The 20,153-nt window shown below is 36.9% G+C and overlaps 1 protein-coding gene across 4 annotated transcripts in view; it reads right to left on the bottom strand.

The window, feature by feature from the left end:
- Positions 1-8,400: 8,400 nt before the first annotated feature.
- ANKIB1 (ankyrin repeat and IBR domain containing 1) overlaps positions 8,401-20,153 on the bottom strand; it is a 95,012-nt gene continuing 83,259 nt past the window's right edge. For 2 of the 4 annotated variants that reach the window (XM_062569112.1, XM_062569111.1), the window contains exons 15-20: positions 19,805-19,950; positions 18,365-18,543; positions 17,055-17,106; positions 13,934-14,045; positions 11,906-12,039; positions 8,401-11,548 (exon numbers count right to left, since the gene is read on the bottom strand). In XM_062569112.1, the coding sequence (XP_062425096.1) occupies positions 10,796-11,548; positions 11,906-12,039; positions 13,934-14,045; positions 17,055-17,106; positions 18,365-18,543; positions 19,805-19,950 (1,376 nt within the window). In that variant the 3' untranslated portion in view covers positions 8,401-10,795. The remainder of the gene's footprint in view (positions 11,549-11,905; positions 12,040-13,933; positions 14,046-17,054; positions 17,107-18,364; positions 18,544-19,804; positions 19,951-20,153) is intronic. The other 2 variants (XM_062569113.1, XM_062569114.1) reach the window with 2 other exon arrangements.

Genomic DNA, 20,153 nt, shown 5'->3' with positions numbered 1-20,153 from the left:
CGCTAAGATCAATGAGCCTTTTGCATGAAATAGCAGCTTTCTCGTGCCATGTATTACGGCAACAGTTGTGTAATGCGAAGACGCGGCTCACGGCGCCCAGCGTTCAGGCGTGCCTGGGGCACGGGTGTCCGTGGGGCCTGCCTGCTGGCTCGGCAGCACCTAGCGGCTTGCGCGCTCCTCTTCCATGGCAGACTGAGCTTTCTTCTGTCAGGTCCTGAATTTATTTCTGCGTTTTGATATAAACTCCATTTTACCTTCCTCTCTGCTCAAACCGTCCCTAGCTCGTGGGTTGTTACTTCTTTAACTCATGCCCCCCATGCTTATCTTGCCGGTCAGTGATCTCTCAGTGGGACTTTTAGTCTTTATTCCACTTTTAAAGTCTTCCTTCCCCCAACACTCTTTTTGCTGCTTCTGCCCTCCCAGCTGCCTGCCACAGCCGGGCTGTGCAGCGCTGGCACCATGGCATCACTCGTCTGTGCAGAAACTGGTAGCACTGAGTGATGGACAGTATCCCTTTGCTGGCAGGGCCTGGGTAAGCAGCTAATGCTTTGTGAGCACCTTAGTTCTGTGGATTTGCTGAGGTGGATAACAAGTAAAATTGGAAGTAGTTCTGTGCCTAGCCTAGTCCAATCACAATTTCTCCTTCATCTCAGCATTGCATCTGTTTTGCTGGATTCAGATAGAAATTCTTCATTTCTTCTCTTTCTGTGATTGTTGTCATCTGTGCAATGAAATCAGTATACTTTCTTCTATGGGTAGGAAATTACCAAGACCACGGAAAAGATGGTAGTTGCTGTTCCTAACATGTTGATGGCCCAGTCCCCAACTGGAGTTAAATATTTGGCTTTCTTTTATAGCCCTGGGTTAAAAGGGACAAGCACAGTCCTATCACATATTTGAGCTCCAAGGAGACAGTACTACCGATTCTGTGAATTTATGCTGTTCAGCTCAGTTTTACCCATCTGTATATGAACTAGTTGTTACTTCCTTTCTAAAGCCTAATAGCATGGCCAATGCTAGATTTTATTTAAAAAGATAGCAAAAAGAATATATTTTTAAACAGGGCACTAAATTCCACTAGCCTGCTTTAAAATTTGGGCATGTTAGAGCTTCTCAAAGGTAAAGCTGCTAGAATATAGTTTGTGGGCAAAACCTTCTCCTAACATCTTTAATATAAGTGGTTGGCTGAACTTTTCAGCAGGAGGTAGAGCCAGCTGGTATGTAAAACTTCAATCTGATCACTTTGCCTGACAAAACTATGAAGCAGTGGAATATGTATCTTATATCAGGAAGAGTTTGCAAAACTAATATATAACAGTGCCTATAATACAAAATTTAGAGTAATCACTATTCACCTATGTTGCTCTGATAGAATTAAGAAAATAAATTTCCCTCTTTAGCAAGCTAATGAAGGGGTGCTTGGAAGTCTGAGGAGCAAGACGTTTTGTAGTTACGTGCTAATTTGGCCTTGTATTTTGCAAACATATCCTCTCTGTATCGGTGCTGACCCACCTTGAGAGGTCATCTGCACTATTGCTGAAATGACCAGTCTTTCTGTGCCATCTCCCTCTGCTTGCCTGTCCTCTTGCTCCCTTGTCTTATGCTGCTGCTGGCTTCTTGTACATTGAGTCTTTTTGTGGGTGGAAAAGGGGGAGATTTGTCACTTAGTACATTTGTTCACTATTCTGGTGCCCTGTACATGCTTGCAAGAGCGCTAGCTGCAGCAGGAGGGAAGGTGACAGAAATAACTGGTGGGAAGAGCTAATAAGGGAGAGGGCCAGCATGGTCCTTTCAGCAGCAGCAGTTTATGGCAATCAGCTTGTAACCCACAGTCTTACTTGGAATGTAAATATGCCAACTAAAAATAATACCTGAACAAAGACCTGCAAGGAAACCATGCCTAAATAATTTTAAATGATCTGTTTCTGGATAGTATGGGCTGAAAATTTCTGTGCTTTTTGTCTCTTCCTTGGATCATGCTTAGATGATGGATAAGCATGAATCCTTGGTTTTCATAATCTCTTGTGGGTATGTGCTCTTTGTCTACTAGGAAGAGATATGTCCTGTACTGGATAAAACAGAGGTTAAATCTTTACCTTATGGAAAATATTTAATGTGAAGTTATGACTGGATGCATCACTTTATATAATATAAATTTCAACTGTTTCGTTGAAAGTATTTAACAGAAGGTCTTCCTTTTGGCTCAGCCATCTTTATTCTGGCCATCATGCTTGTCTTCTGTGGCAACATCCACCAAAAAAATTCGTTTTATTTAATTTTACTGGCGTTATTTGTAAGTATTCTGTTGAAACAAGCAATGTATTTATTTTTTTGTTCCCTTATTTGTCATTTTCACTTAATTTTATATGGTTTTTGCCTCAAAATAGTGGGCCATCTTGGCTAAGCTTTTTGGAGTCATCTGAGCATCTACTTGCTCTGAGGGACTTCAGATGTAAATAGATATAGGACAAAGAACTACTGAAAACAACCTGTCGGCTCCACTTGGGGAATGGGAGTGTTAATGACACTAGCTGTCAGTGTAGAATCATTTCTTCTTAGGAACTTTTGAGGAATGTGTCAATTATTTGTTAGAAGTAGTATATATCCGTACACACTCTGTGCGTCTCCCGCTTGAATAGAGAAATTGTTTTGGAGTGGATATAACTGCATTGGTTCTAATTAGTTTCCTACCACTAACCTACACTCTGATAGGTCACATCTGAAGAATCCTTTATTCTAATTTACTGTGCATCAGCTGCAGAGCTTGTCAGAACAGTCAGCTGCAGAGGATGTACCTGGAGTGCTTCTCTGGAAATATATTCACTGCAAGTGCTTGTAATCTGATATGAATCTAAAACTAACTGGTGCTCCTTGCATTTCCACATGGTCCTGTACTAAAGTTCTGTACTTATTTTCTCTCTCATGAGAGTACCCCATTTTGCTCTCTTGATTCTTGTAGCTAAAATTTGCTTTGAAATGATGGTATTCTTGAAATATACTGCAAGATATATTACTTGCATGAATAACGTGCAAGTCTTTGCAACTTATTACTTGAACACACTTGAATGTGTGACAGAGCAAAGAACGAACTCCAGATTTTCTGAGGTGTTCATTTTGTGAAACCTTGGGACATGGTTAGGTCAAGTTATGGCAGAAAAAGAATATCAGGATCAAAGCCACTTTGTTCTTTCAGTGCATGCCAAAGCTGTTTTTAGAACTAATATTTACTCTAAAATGCTTGTGTGACACATTAAGAACAAAAAATATACCTTTTAACAAGAGTGAATATTTCTGTACTTGTCATATTTTATCCATTCAGGCTGTCAGGCCTTTTTTTTGTTTGTTTTTTGGTTTTTTTGTTTGTTTTTTTTTTGTTTTTAATGACAGTTGACAAGTTTCTCACTGTTGTATGTTCTTGCAAATGGGAATCTTGTAGTACAGACTTTCTGCTTAACAGGTTATCTTTACAGCTTGCTGATTCTACATCATTTTAGACAGCTCTTGTGAGTCTAATGCTTGCAGCAGTTTTAGTATAAGTCGGAACAGAATTTGAGTTAGTGGTGTCAGTTAAACTGTATGTCACTAAAAATAAGGTTTGAACTTAATTTTTAGTCTCTATGTTGATGCAGTGATGTGGTCCTTAGGTGCAACTTCATTTGTGACTTTGAGATTGTCTCTCTTACTGACAAAAGTAAATATTACTGTTGAACTTTGACTAAGGAAGTTCATTTTCTTTATACTTTTTGTTAAAAATTGTTCTCATGTCTCCATTATCAGCTGTCATGACAGTTGCAAGTCGACACTGATTCCTAATGGCACAACATGCACATTCCCACTGTGCATGTAAATTAACTTGTTAATTACCTAAACCTTTACTTCAATTAATAAAAATTATTTGATTGATAAAAAAAAAAAATATAAAGGAGGTATGCCAGTTTGGTAAGATTTCATATTACATGAAAAACTTACCATTGCTATTTTTGTGGCTGCTTTACACTTAGATTTCAAGAATATGGCAACTATCTTTCCTTTTCAGTCAGCTGCACTTAAAAGGTTACTTGGGGTTGCCAGTGAATGTATTTTTTGATGAAATTTTCTTCTGGGGCAGGCATCCCCCACTGACACACACTTCTGTCGCATCCTCAGCTGCCTTTTTTTTTTTTTTTTTTTTTTTTTTTTTTTTTTTCTGCACTATGTTACACTGTCTAGAGATGCTTTGTTGCACCCTACCTTTGGGATTTCCCCAGGGAAGCCTTTCAGAGCATGGAAGATGTGAAGGCCAATTCCAAAACTAAATCAAAAGTTGCAGTGCACAGTCTTTGGGTGTTCTGTCACCTAACCTATGTGATTGTCCAAAACTGTTGCATGTAACTGCATACTATGATCTCTAGCTTGAGCCTCTGTGTATCAATATATACAAGAGGAACAGAAAGAGACACTTATTAGAAAGCAAAATAGGCCTGTGATTAGGGAATATGCTCTAGGGATGTGGAAAACTTGATATAAAAATTGATGTAAAACTTGGCTTCAAGACCCTAAGTCAAAGACTTTCAAATTGAGCACCATGGGGTTCTAAGCAGGAGTGTCTGAGGTCTGGAGGAGTGCCTTAATCAGCAGGCTGTTGGAGGCACGTGTGCATGTACATTGCAGTCATGCTGGTTGCTGGGCTATCTCTGGCAGAAAGTGTGTTGGAGGCATGATGTCTACTGGGTTTGAGATAAAGCTACCAGCTGAGGAATTTGCTGGCACCAGGGACCCATTCATTGACATGTCTCCTGGCAAAATACAGATCATTGAGAAGAGGATTTAGGATGTAGTGGCGTTTGAAAGGTTAAAGGGGTGCTCGAGGGCTCCTATGGCTCTATTTTTTATATAAAGCATGGGGAGTCCCTGTTTCTGAGACACTGAAAGCCTTTCTGTACTTCTGGAAGCTGACAGGCTCAAAACATAATTTTGTGACTTTTTTGGACTAGTCAAAGGATGTGCTGTGGTGGGCCATAAACTGAGCTGAGTTTCATTTTTATCTGCTGTGGGACTTCACGGTAGTGACTAGAATGTTTCTGGTTCTGATCTGGGTACTAGCAGCCTTTGGCATTCTTTGTGCCATCTCACAGTCATTTGTGAGTATACTTTCCATTTGCCATGAAGACATGGGCACTTTACATGGTTGGCTTCTGCAACCAGGTCTAACTTGCCTAGAATATTTTTTTCCACGGTTTAGTCTGGGTGTTTTCCCTACATTCCCTGTTTTATTCCTTTTTGACCTTCATAAGTGAGCTTCCTCCTTCTTCTACATTGTCATTAGTACGTGGAGAATGAATGTAGAACTACGTAGCCCCCCTTCCATATTTGACTTCACTTAGGTTTCTTCAAAGATGAAATTGGACTGCTGTGTTGATATAGCAGAAGCCCTGTACTCAACAAAGACTTAAAAGGGCTGATCAGCATGAAAGTAGCAATGTAATAGTAAATTATAAGCTGACATACTTACAAATATTACACGTATTTGTAAACATTTCCACTGAAACGTCTACAGAGCTAGTCAGACCATTTAGGAAAAATGTTTCGTTCTTTTTCTTAACTAGTTACAAATAGTTTATGCCATATCTGGACCACTAGTCTTTAGGATAGTGTTTTTTTTAATAGTCAATACCGAAATGCATTTTCGGTGTTATCTCACACATTTACCTAATTTAAAGCTGTAATGCTATGCGGAGAAGAGCTATAGAGTAGCAGAGGGTACAAAGATGTGTCAAGACTGGCTGTGTATCAAGGGGAAATTATTTCATCTAGATAGCTAATACTTCTGTAATGAATAAACATATATATCATAAAAGTTTACATCCTGATGGTTCTTTTTCTGTGCCATGTATATTATACTCACTTTGTACAAATTGAGCAAGAGTGGTTTTCACTTAGAATCTATTTCATCTGCCTTCCACGAGAAAATTAATCTAAAATTGTGGAGAAATGGGCTGTAGTGCTCAATAACGCTGTGTATATATGCTCATAGAACTGCAATAGGAATTTTATGTGGCTGTCAGCTGCTGCATCGTATGTAAAGACATAATGGTCAGAAGGGCAGCCCTCACACTCCAGAGACAACTGAACAGAAAATAAAGGGGTTTAATGAGACCAATTTCAAAGTAATATATTTTTTCTTTAATTGCAGAAAGTAAAGGTTTCTGCTGTAACATTCATGTAGTATTCTTTGTAAATGTATCAGGGAATCCTGACTGGCTAATTTATATCACATTGCTGTTTGGATACACCCCTAAGATGATGATATTGGCTACATGGACTGCCATGCCTAAACATATCCAGATAGATATCAGGATTGACTGTGGTGTTTACAGAAGTAAAAATGCTAATGTTTAAGATTTTTTTTTCCAAAGAGATTATTTTATGAATAAAATTGATCTGGTAATGTGAGCAGAAGATGGAGTGGCCAAAATAGAACCGATGAATAATTCCAGTAAAGTTCACTGTTGCTTGTAGAAAAGCAATTTAGTGGGAAGAGGAATCATTTTTATGTAGTTAAAACAGGTTTATGTAAAACCCTAAGACAACCTCCTCCATCTTTTTTTGCAGTATCTTGTGGTGGATATGTGGCTCATGCTTAGATGAAAACATCAGTAGCCTGAATCCTGAAGATAAGGTATTTGCAGTACTGAATCTCTGTCTGAATATCTTAAATATTTTCTGGCTTATATTCTATTTATTTGGATTTTCATGTAAATGACCTAAAAAGGGAACTGTGGCATAATTTCAAAGTGTAAGGCTAAAGAAAAATACATACAAAAAATCTTCTGAGCTTCATATTTCACTGCAGAAAGGAGATCTGTAAAGATCAAGAACTGCATAATTTAAAATGACACTATCCTGTCAACAGTTAGCTTTAGCATTTTGCTAGTGAGATGTAACCTTAAGTATCTATGAAGAGTAGAGGAAGACAGGGCTTTGCAGTTAAGAAGTTAGGCAGCATTTTTTATTTAGTCTGTTATTGTATTTTTAATAAGTTTTTATGAACTTCTTATAGTTTTATGTTGTTATATGTATAAATGCTACATCTGTGTATTTTTAGAGTTGACTGAAAGCATGTCATTGCAGAAAAGTCAACACTTCATCCATTCCTTTGCCCTTCTGCAAAGACTGACAGAAAGCTCATCTCATGCAGTAATTACACTAGATGCATTGCCTTCCTTTCAGTGCATATCCTGTGCTTTATTCCTCAGTTAACAGGACTAGATGGTAAACTGATACTCAGTTTTGCATTTTCACTAGCTTCTCTGCATCTTTCAAGTTTCCATATCTGATTGACCTGCAACAATAATAGGGACAGTAATAGTTACATTGTCTAATTCCGAGTAGATTAGATTTTCTGCAGTTTTTAGTAAAATACCTAGCTACTCTGTATCTGTGTTTGACTTCCATTCTTACCAACCCCTGTGAGCATTATTTTGGGATGCCTGGTGAGTGCTGGGAGAAGAAAGGAGGAGGAGGAGAAGGTAACAGTGAGATCAGGCTTGATAAGCAGACCTCTGAACCTGGGTTGGAGGGGGTGGTGAATTTTAAAGCATGTTGTTGTGATTTAAAACACCTCACAAAGTATGGTCTAGATTTGAATATCTATTAATATGCTCTAGCTGCCATAAAAACAAATCTCTCTCATGCTGCTCAGTATCTTAGTAAAACTCAGTACTTGGTAATTGTAGCATATTCAGTGAAACCACTGCAGCAGGTAATGGATAGTGTCATGCAAACCCAAACCAACTGACTCAAATTTGAACACTGGATTTTAGAAGCTCTCCAGCATTTTTGCATGCTTGTTGGAGGAATCTAACTAAATTATTTTAACAATGAACAGAATAGTTTACTGCTTGTTAACATACAGAGGTAGCCCTCAATATCCTGGTGTTAAGGAAGATCAGATATTATTAAGTGGCAGAATTTAGGAACTCATGGGTAAAACCTCAGCAGGATCAAGCTATTAATGTCTTCTTGAACAAACAGATCAATATCTACATTTCATTTCTACCTTAACATACAGTGTTTAGGTTTCATCTCATATCAGTTCTACTCAGCCTAAGTAACGGTGTCTTCAACACAGTCCTCACACTCACTCTCATGCCACTATCCCTTTACTAAAAACAAGTATGTAATGTGGTGGTAGCAATTTAAGCAAAATTGTCTGCTTTAGGTTTTGTTCTTAAAACTTAATGAATATAGGCATCTTACATTTACAAATGAAAACATTCAACGTCTTGTAGGTCCCCCAGTTGATCTGGTACAGGACTGAATATATCCTAAAAACTTCTGTCATCAGTCTTATGAATCTGCTACAGTAAGTCTAAGATGTAATGAGACAGAACAGAATTAGTTTAAGTAATAAATGTTTAATCAAAGAATTTTACATATTATTAACAGCATTCATTTGGCCAAACATCTACATGGTTGTAGTATCCTACTTGTATATAAAGTGGGAATGTATCAAGTATAGACTATGAAAGTGCAAATAACAGTTCAAGGTTAGAGTAATTTTTTACATTATAAAATTAACAGGTTTACAAAATAGTCTTGCCAAACTTTATTTTTGAATTGTAAAGTCAATGACTATGGTGTTAAAATAAGTACCAAGAAAATACAAATTTAATAGGGTAATTTCATGCTCATAAGAGTAACACAGAAACAATGGATATACTGCACAACCTAACAAAATTACAAAAAACCAGAACCCACAAATTTCACTATCTTCACAGAGAGCACTCTTACATATCTTACTGTAGCTTTGCAAGACATTTCAATGCAATACACACAATCGTGAGAACCTTTCTATTCAGAAAATACAGTTCAAGGAAGCTATGTGAGTTAAACTTTCAGACCAATTCATGATGATAGTTCATACAGAACTATTTTAGATTATAGGATTTTATACCATTGAACAATTAAAAATAGGTATTTTTCAAAGATGTCCAAGAGTTCATGATTATGTTGAGAATAGGGCAGCTAGAGGAAAAGTTGGAGGATGGTTTGAGACTATTCTATTCCATTTTCTCTAAAGAGGCTTGCAAAATTAACTAGTTTTTTAATGGGGTAAGGCTAAAATACTCCTCAATTTTTACTAATATGAACCCTGTGGCTGCAAGGTCCAAAAGCAGGATTTGCATGAATTAGTTACCAAAACACTCACTTGAACTCACAGTAATCAATACATAAACTTTGCTATCATGATACTTGCCTATACACACTCAGTAGTAATAAACTTTTATACCGTATCAACAAATCTCTGGTAACAGTTAAGCAAAACTTAAAATGGAGTGTACATAATTTGCTTGTATTATGACAGGTTTTGATTATATGTAATTAAAACAGCCATTTCAACAACTTACTCTAGTTGTAATTACATACTGTACCATTGTATCTCACTAACTGTAGACTGATGCTTTTAAGCAAATCTAAAACCAGTATATTTTTTTTTCACGGTACAACAACTAGAAGAGGGTTTATTTTTTTTTGTTTTTACACTAAACAGTAATCACACAGCAAATGAATATTGTGCAATTGAACAGATATCTAGTAGTGTTTTGTTTATGCAGAAACACTGACTGAACATTTAGTTATTTACTGTAAAGGCAAGGCCATGGGTGGTTTTATGGAGGTCTTTGCAATTAATAGCATAGTTACTCCAGAACAGACACTGAATCTGAATTACTGTTTAACTGTGGCAACTATCCAGTTGGGTTAGGCAAAGGCACCGTAACATGTTGAGCAAACTGTGTTATCTGAATTTTAATTGTGGGAGTGGCTAATATATGAAAATTCTGTATTCCTATATTTTATAAAATGTTATCATTAAAAGTAATTGCACTATTAGTGCATAGAATGCTTTGTAGAATTATGAAAACAAAGAGCTATGATTGCACTTCCATTAAAGTGTCTCTTAAAATACAGCATAGCTGTTGCTAACTAACTGTATTTTAATATTTAAAATAACTGTTTAACAGCAGCATTAGTTTTTATTAACTTAAGATACAGGCTACATTTAATTAAATGCAGTCACCATGGCAATACACGCCAGTTAAATTTAGAGAAGCAATGCTACCCAGTGGTTTTTTTCACTACTAAAAATTGTGGGATTAGTTTGATAGAGTAACACTGCACTGTTTCATTAGGCTACAGCCAGCTAACTATTCACAGTTTGGCACATTTGGACTGTAAATAGACATGAAAAAATCTTTGATTTTAATGTGAAAGTAAATCCCCTATAACTTGTTCCTGGAGCAGTACTAAAGAGAAGCATTAAATACCTCAGTTCACACTGCTAACAAAAATGAAAAATGAGTAAGGAAAGGTTATGGAAAACAAAAACAAAATGCAAATGAATTACTAAATATTATTTTGGTGAAAGAATCAGTTCTAAAAAAATGGAATAAACTATTTCTTAGGAAAAAACCAAAATAATCAGTGTAAGCCTTTAATCCGTACTTTCAAGTTAAGGATCATCAACCTAAGGCTAAACAGATGCTGCATTGTATTAGGAATGTGGAGTAGAACCTACTTATTCCTTTTTCTTGAGAGCAAAAAGGCAAGTACTACCTAATTAAATGCAAAGGATATTCCTTGAAAGGTTCACATTATTATAAAGAACTACAATTCAAGAAAACTCCTAAGTATCCATTGTTATGTCAGTGATTACAACTGAGTGTAATTATGTGGATCAAAGCCTCCATAATGCTTACTCCACATACTGTACCATCTGTCACTGCCATTCATTTACTCCAATTTTAATTCTTGTTCATACCAGATGCACATGTTCAATCCATTCATTTGAGGTCTGAGGAATCTGACTTGAAATACCTTCTGAAGCATCCGTGCCGCTTGTTACTCCCCTGGTACGATCACCACTTTGTGATACTGTTTCACCTGGAATAATGTTTTCTTCAGAAGTAGTCTCTTCTGTTTGGGTTCCTCTGCCTTCATTTTTGAGTGCATCCTCAAATAGTGCATGCTCTTCCTGAGGCTCCAGTCCTATATCTATAAGATTTGGTTGCCCTGCTGAGCCATCTTCAGTACTGGGTTGCTGCGAATCCTCATCTGTTTCTGTACTTGCTGAGGGGATCAGAGCAATGCTCTGTGGGTTCATGTCATGAAACCAGGCCATAATATTTCCAAGAAGATTTTCACTGGTATTGGGATCCTGACTACTTGAATCCGCATCACTAGATGTTGAATATAATCCACTTCTTGTATCACTGGAAGGATGTGAATGAAGACGATCAGCTGAGAAAGGATCATTGCCTGCACCTAGTCTCATCAGACTATCACCAAGTTCCAACAGCTCAGAGCTGCTCAATGCTGATCTTGGGTTATCTATACTTATGGGAGCAGAGTCCAGTCTTGTAGGCAAAGATGTACCTATTGCTCCTAAGGATGCCTCATTATTTAGAAAGTCTCTAGTTTCTTCGTCTATAGCCAAGCCAGATTCTTGCAGTGATAACTGAATAGCTAGCAGGATGTTTGGGTCATCTTCATCTAAAGAACTCAGAGCCTGTGGAAATATAGAAGGTTGCTTTCAGAATAAAATTCATCTGTTAACATATTTTATATTAAAAGTAATTTGGTCTCAAATCTGGAATTCACTCATTATTGCTATATGTCATTTATCAGAATCAATTTTTACTGACAGAGTTCTACAGTTGCCATCAGAATTTAAAAGCTGATTATTGTGACATTAGCAATTGTTCAGCAATACTTACCAGTGTGAATGTATAATTTTCTTGTCCTAGATTTTCCCTTCCTCATCGAAGAATTACAAAACTTTGCAGAGATACAAAATGATACAGAAAAGCAGAGCACAGGAAGACAAGCAAAGCAGAGAGAATGGAAAAGAGATTAGGGAAGATACCTGAAGAGAGTCCTGATTTTCAGAGCGACTGACAGGGGTATAGTCATGAAGCGAAGAGCTGTGCAGAATACCCATAGAGGCTGAACTCACCATGGAGGTGCCATGTCTTCTACTACTGCCACCTTCCTGGGTGTCTGTTTGGGCAATTGAAACAAAAACATTTAAAGAACAAGCAGGAAAAGTCTTCTCATCTTCTCTACTTCTCATTTTGGATTCCAGCTGTGTAATTTTACTTCTTTATTCACTCTGAAATAAATAATCTAAAACATTCCTTTCGCATCAACACTTACACAATGGCAAAACTCCAGTTCCACTATTTTAGGAGTGACTCTGGTTTGTTTGTGCTTTTCTGCTCTCAGTAGCATTCTTCCTTTCCTTGAAAAAATGGCATATGCCATCATTAGCCTGGGTCCATTGGCAAGAGGACCAAAATGCTTCTAAGGCACATAGATAAATTATGGAGAAGACTGAAAAATATTACACATGACCTCTCTGCCCCACCTGCATTCTGGATCTCTCTCTCATTCTGTTATTCAGCATGCTCTGGCTCTTTACAATGCTCTTTATAGCAAATGCTGCCAGAATGCTCTCAGCCCAAAGTGTGGGAGCTTGGATTTATCCCTTTGTGCTCACCTTTTCCTTTGTGTCCTCAAGAACACTCAATTTTCAGTGCCTTTCTTCTATTAGTTACACTGCTGTGCAAGATACTATGGAAATAGTGTGATTTAGAGCTTAAGACTCAAGACTTAAGACATATGGGATGCATTTACAGGTCGCTTAAAACCAAATTTGGCCCATTTCTCTGTTCTTGCAAAGACTACAACTCAGCTGTAATATCAACATTACAGTGCAGCGCAACTGCAGTTGCTTGTGTATACCTCGGCAATCAATGGCATTACTGTTTTCTTAGAAATCCATCAAAAAAATAGAAGTAAATGCTGTTTCCATATATGCTGTTTCTGTAATAAAAAAGAAATGCAATTCTCTTGACTTTGGAAAAAAAGATTTTCACTTCAAACCTCAAAATAAATAAAATGAGACTAACTCAGTTAAAATTCATCCTGAGACCTAACGAAGTTCTCTCTTGAATATGGTGCAGTGCCATGTCTGCATAATACCCAAGTGTTTAGTCAAATTCTAGTCCTCAAACTAACAAAATGGTTTGGAATTTTACACACAATAGGGAAGGACCAAAGATTAAGAAAATTATTTTCATTGTTTCAAAAATAAAAAAGTGCACTTGTTCATTTTGCCTTGGTAAAAAGACTGTTGTTTCTAAAAAAAAAAAAAAAATAAGCTATGGTTAGGGCTTAAGTGCATGAAACATGGAGATGAGACTTTATGCAGCACAGCTTAGATGCTGAGCATGCCACTGGCAGTTAGGAAGAAAGCAACTCAGAGTATGATCATATTTGAATTATTTTTGTACCTTTGCAAAAGCTCACGGCAGAATGGAGACAGCCCAGAGAGCCAAGGTACAGTAAACTTAAGGGACTGCACAATAGGATGTATAACAGCAGCATGCTGGAAGTGATAATCCTGTGCCAGCTTGTTTATGGGTTGTCTTTGCCAAGACAGGAGTTTCTGAGCAGAGTTTTGTAATTACAGCCCTATGACGACCTTCCAGCATGCCTGCAACAGGGGAACCAGCTTCTTGACTGCTCATGCACAGCTGCTCCCTATACTTTGTGTAAAAGGACCATTATATAAACTAGATTGTCACACAAAGTCTGTGCTCTTCAGATTTTCTTCAGAAAAGTAAATCAGCTCTAAGTAGCTGAGAAGTAGTTTAGAAGAAGATAAATGCGTTGCTCCTTAAAAATTAGGAGCAGCCACAGTGAAGTCAACAACACTTTCAAGATACAGGTATGTGGAAGAATAACACTGTATCCTGGAAAACATAGCAAAGTATTTGAAACTTCTTTAAAATACATCCACAGAACAAAAACTGTGGACTCTGCTAACCAAGTAAAAGGGAAAAGGAACTGGGAAGAAGAAAGGAAAAACAGCATGAAAGCAGGAGCATACCTAAGGTACTCTCACTAGGGTCATCAGGATCTGGAGTATTACTCAGCAAACTGTGCATGTCTCCACGTCGACGCTGCCTGTGCCTCCTCCGATACTGAAATTCAGCATATTCCTGCATAAACCAAAGGTTACAAAATACAGGGCAGCATGCAGTAATATTTTTCTGACGTAACAAGCATCACATTTTTTACAAAAAATGTGTGATTTTATAGGTTTATTATAAAATCACCTGTTCTCAGAAAAATAAATTGCAGGTTATATCATGCAATGCATTAAAAAAAGACACTAGGTAACACTAGATCTATAAAATAATAAATTAGCAAATGAAAATACTAGAGGTATTGCAGATATTTTAATACTTGCAATCTCCCTTTTTATAGAGTTTTTTTTATTTAAAAGCTTTGATACCCAACTTTACATACATATTCACACACACACTTCTTTATAAATATGCACCTAGTGATTTTAGAACACAAAAACAATGAATCTGAGTCAGACCAATGGATTATCTCAAGGTCCTGTGGCCATCAATGGCCAGTAGAAAATAACCCCTGCAGACTATAACTTTTCATGTTGTGTATATTCACCAAGGACATTTTACTTGTCATATTTATAGGAAAGACTCACTTTTGATTGTCAGACTGATTCCCAAGGGTTTATTATCTTAATACTTGCAAATAAATATTTACATTTCCATACTTCTGCTAATATTAGGAGGCTGATTTTGTGCTTGAAGGCAAATTTCTCACTTTTAGATGGAATTTTTGACTACTATAGTTGACACTGAATCTGACTACGTAGGTAAGATCTTTTTATTAATCTGAGTTATTTATTTACATAAGGCAATAAAAATATACACATAGGTACAAGCTCTTCAGAAAAGAATACTAAAATTTTCCTCCCTAAACTCCAGGTTGGGAAATCTGTAATACAAGATTTCCTTTAGACAAATACCTTGGGAAGGATGACATCACCATTAACATGCCTTTTGTACATCAACTTTATAGAAATTATCCCAGAATATCTCAACATCTAAAATACCTAAAATATAAATCAAAAAGTGTCATTTCTCAAACACAATGACCTTATTAATTTTAAGGGTATGTTGTCTTTCTTTGAAGCTTTTCAGACCAAGTTTTCATTCATTATGACATATGAAAGCCAAAAAAAAAAAATTGTTACAAAATGATCGGTGTGGGCAGATTTTTGTCTACATACGAAGATCCAAGAAAATTATAAGAACCTAAAAATCACTGTACTGGATCAGACAAAAAGTTCATTTAGCCCAATATTCCCTCTCTGGCAGCAGTAGTAAATGCTTGTTGGCCTAAGGGAATAGCATAAAAACAGGGCAAGCATGTAGTGATTATTCCCCAATACTCTTCCAGGTCCAGGTGTGTTTTGGGATTCCTAAACTGAAGGTTATGGCTATTTTGTATTACTGACCTGCTCTACCCTCCAAACAAAAACAAAAAATCAAATATTGATATGAAATAATGTAACTGAATGAGTTAAAATATATACTATCACTATGATTCAGATAAGGATTGATGAAAAATGAACACTAAGATTTATAAATTATATCAGATTTTGTCTTTCATCTGTTTGCAATAAAATCACAGATTTTCCCAGTAGCCATTTAACAATACATTTTTTATGCTTTAGATAGTTATCTCAACTACTGTTGAAACAATTTTATTTCTGATTACTTGGAAAGATTTTACACATTTGAACAAAGTAAGTTTAAATTTTGTTGGGTAAAAATACAGAAATTTCATACAATAGCCTAAAAGTAGTGCTAAAAACAGTAAAATTTTGTTTTCTGCGACAATTTGGTATACACATATATTCTATTACTTGTCAGTAGAAGCACAGCTCTATGTCAAAATTTTGTAATGAAATTCACTAAAAATAAACAAAGATAACCATTATTAATTCTACAAAATTCCTTTAGCACAGGTGGTTGCAAGTATCTTTGATAACTATGTAGAGAAGAAGCCAACTTGCATCAGACAATGCTCATTTAGGCAAACCATAGAGATGACTCGTAAGCCACCATCTCAGCGTGACTGCAATGGTACCTACTGCTAAACAGCTCATGAGCATATTGCTTATCAGCTTTTTCTCATAACCAGTTCCACTGATGACACGGTATCACCACAATTTAATATTATAAAACACAGAATTATTAAAAACCAAAAGACTAAAGGAACTGGACAGGAGAAGCAAGCTGATTTCTTGTAGAGAAGCAAGCTATTTTCTCACCAGCATGACGATGCTAGCCAACAACAATAGCAAAGGAAATATATAGAGAGAGTACATGGAGTTTTCCAGGATCTTTTAAAATGACTAGCTAGAAAGAAAACAGCAACAAGGAAATGTTGAGATGAAGTTTCCTTCCTAACTGTATGCTTTAATCTAATGATCTCAAAATACTAAATAAATACTAAGATGACACAGGAAAGCTTCATAGGAAGCTTCTTCTATCTTAATGCTTTCTGAAAATTATATAATCTTTTCCTGTATACAGACTGTAGAATATTCATTTTAAAAATTGCAATTTTCATTTGTAGTTTAGTTAGCAGAAATTCATCTGGTATGTGTACCTGATTTCCATCCTGCTTTAATGCATAAAATTAAAAAAGAACATTTCAAATGGTTAACAATATTTAACTGTATGGCTGTTTGTTTTTGCTGGATTGTTATGAAAGGATGGAAATTTCTTAGACTTTTTATCAAATTCTGCTGCTGGACTGATACTGCATTCAAAACTTCCTACTACATAGCTTCAAATATTCCTTACTTTAAGATTTCCCAGCACACACAAACCAGCTTATATGCAACTTTAAAACTGGTTATGAAGTTGGAAAACGTTTAATAATAAGTAGGTAACCTAAAGCCACCTAAAATAACTGTATCTGTATTAGAATCATTGTTTAGTCTTTGCACAATTAGCTATGCATATATTTCCTTCTATTGTGAAATAAATAAAACAACTTAAACCAAACGTTGCCAACTTGATATGCTTTGAATCAAAATAAGGAAGCTCTTCATGCAGATTATGATCATACCTATGTTTCTATGCAGAACTAAATTAAATATTTAATAAAAAAAGGTTTACCTCAGGAGATGCAAATCCTAAATACTCCCAATCCCATGTTCCACCAGCGAAGCTATAAAATTAAAGGAGATGTACCATAAAATTTAGAAGCAGAATAAAGTATGAACCACCTACACAGCTCCAAAGCACATCAACCTATAAAAAGTAGTGTAATTGTAAATCTCTCCAGTTAACAAGTCTTCTGCTTAAATTCTTACCTTAAAACTCATTAAGAAAACCATACAGTTAAATTGTTGGCAATTCCAGAACTGCTTGATATATTTAGCAAGCACTTACAGATTTTCTGAGTGTGCCAAGTATTCAGTGACAATCTTGAAGCATGAAAGTGAAATGGAAGCCATAACATCTAATCATTAATATATCACAAAAGGGGAAGCAATTTATATGGGGAAGCTGCAGTATACAGAGCAATGATTCTCCAACACTCAGTTCATATGTTTGGATAACTGAAGCAAAAATACAGGGGGCAAACCCAACACATTTTGAGATTATGACTGCCTACAGAACCGCTGGTAAATGTGTACTGTCCTAAGGGTGTCCCGCATACTTGCTGCCATGGAACAGGTGGGGACAGCAGAATAGTCCGTGTAAGCAACTATGTGATGTAAATTCTTTACCATAAAGTAGTAATAGTGGAGTCTGCAAACTGGTATGTTTCACTGTATTGAAAGAAAACTGAAAGCCAGTTTTACATTTTTAACTTGTCACCATGAAAGACAGAAGTATGATTTAGTGGTAAGTCATGTACAATCATACCAAACTAATAGCAGCTTCACGTGATTTAAAATATAGTTGCAGCAAAACAGTAGTGAAACACTTTTGCTCAATTTGTTCAACTATCACTTTAAAGGTTTTTCAACATACAACTTTTTACTTAAATGCTGATTTCAAAACACACTACTTGTTAGCTGACCAGGTACCAACACTGACTTACAGAGTGAACCTGATTCTGTAATTGCCATGGAAGTGAAAAATAGAATCCCAGCCTCTTTAAACTAAATGGGCCCCTGCTGCCTTTAGTGTTCGTAAAGACTGTTCCTGGTCTTGGGTTTTGATGCAATTTTAAAAGCCAGCAAGGTTTCTCATTTGCAGTTTCATCAACAAAGGGAGTGCCTTTGAGTCTGTGAAAAGTCCTAATTCCGCATGGATCAAATGACCAAGAAAAGGTCACTCTGGTGATCTGCAGCCACCAAGTTTATCAGCTCCACTTTACCTTGCTGTCAAAGGATGAGAGCAGGTAGGTGGATTCACCCTCTTTGATAGCTTTCAAATGAACTTCTTTGAGTTGCATACTATTTTGTCTGGATTACCTGCGCCTCGGTGCTTCTGGTGAGTCTGCAGGAGCAACACCACGGGCCACAGAGGCTAAAAATTCTTGCCGCTTCTGCTGCACAAGACAAGCTGCACGGATGATTTTATGGCGAGGAGTCCGAAGGTAAGGCCTGTTCACTTTCTGTGCAAGGTCTTCAGTGACCATTTCTAAGTCTGTCTGCAGTAGTAATAAGTAAAGAATAGAATAATTTTACAGTGAAATTAACATCAGGCAACACTCTGCTATAAACACTGAACTGAATAATTTCCATTTTCCTGAAAATATCCAGCATGAGGTCCTTGGAACACCAACTCTCAAATAATTTTTAATATTAGAATTACAACTACAGAAATGATGTACTGTGAATCTGCTTAGCAGGAGGACCTGTAATAGTTTGTTTTCTGCTTCTCCCTCTGTTCTTTCTTCTTTGATACAAAGATGGCTGGAGGGACGAATCACCTTTTTATTCAGTGTTCAGTACGTTGTCCAGCACAACAGCTTTGACTCATCAGTAGGTCTTTGAGCTACGTAATGACCGAGTGTTCAGTGCCCAGCTAGAAGCCTGCAACTTTATTGCTTGCCTCATTTTTCCTGTGACGGTTTGGCCTTGGCTCCATCCTATCCCATCTGTAGATGCACACTCAAACTGCTGTTCTCTGAATTGTGGTTCCCCAGTTCCTCCGAGTGTAACAAGCCACATTGTCCATTCCTCACCCCAAAATACCTGCCCTTCTAGCCTACCGCTTTACTGAGCTGACTTGTGCCCTCCCACTTGGAATAGGGTTCCCTGCGCTCACACACACATTGCACATGTTTGGGGCCCTATGGGAAGGAAGGAGGCAGCAGCCCCTGCTCAGGTCTGCTGGTGCCATCACCACAAAGATACTCCCCAATTTTTGCCATCATCAATGTATCAGACACATGAGCATGGAAAAAACAGGTGAGAAGAGTTGGGAAAGGAGATAAAAACTGCATGGAGTTATTATACAGCTCCTCCCTACCCCGGAATAACCCCTGTCCGCTGTTTAGGCTGCTCAGCAGTCTGAGAGATGCAAGTAACTCTGCTCGCTACTTGCTAGGAGCCAGTGGAAGAGCTCTTTGTGGAAGGCATCTTTTGGCTTAGGGCTATGAAGCTGGTTCACAATGAGAATTCAGTTGAAATGTTATCTTCAGAAAATCAGGATAACAGTAAATAGTTTTCCTCTTTTTTTCCTCATCCACCTGTCCCTTATCCTGCTCCTCCTGCAGCAGTGTTATTTTAATTCACTCTAAGATTGAACTAAAAGCTACTGTGTTACAGAATAAAAATGCACTTATTTCCAAACTTGGTTACAATTATGAAGTGTATTAGTCTTATGCTACAAAAAAACACAAGGTGACATGGATAACTAATGCTACCAAAAAGTGTCAGTACAAAAGCAAAATATACGTTTATTACCTGCATAAGCTCAAATATTTCTTTCTTTGTGCTTTTAGGCTCCAAAAAGAATCCATATGGATAAGAACACTTGAGAATGCGGCGAGTTTTTAGAAGCTCTTGTACAGCATCTTCAATGAACGTGGTGTCAGGACAGCCTCCCTCAGCTGAAAGGTGATAAAAGCACTATGAGAATCTTTTCCTGCTGATGTCAGCATTTCTTTTACTGTAAGAGTTCTCCTCCAAAATAGTGAAATTTATATGCATGTCAGTTAAATATTTTGCAAGTAAACAACAGCAGATTCAAAATGATTATACAGTGTTCTTATTATAAGAAACAAGCACAGAATATTAGCTTCTCTCTTACTAA

This window comes from Rhea pennata, chromosome 2, assembly GCF_028389875.1.
Source record: "Rhea pennata isolate bPtePen1 chromosome 2, bPtePen1.pri, whole genome shotgun sequence".
NCBI lineage: Eukaryota > Metazoa > Chordata > Aves > Rheiformes > Rheidae > Rhea > Rhea pennata.
This window is presented reverse-complemented; position numbering and strand designations above follow the sequence as displayed.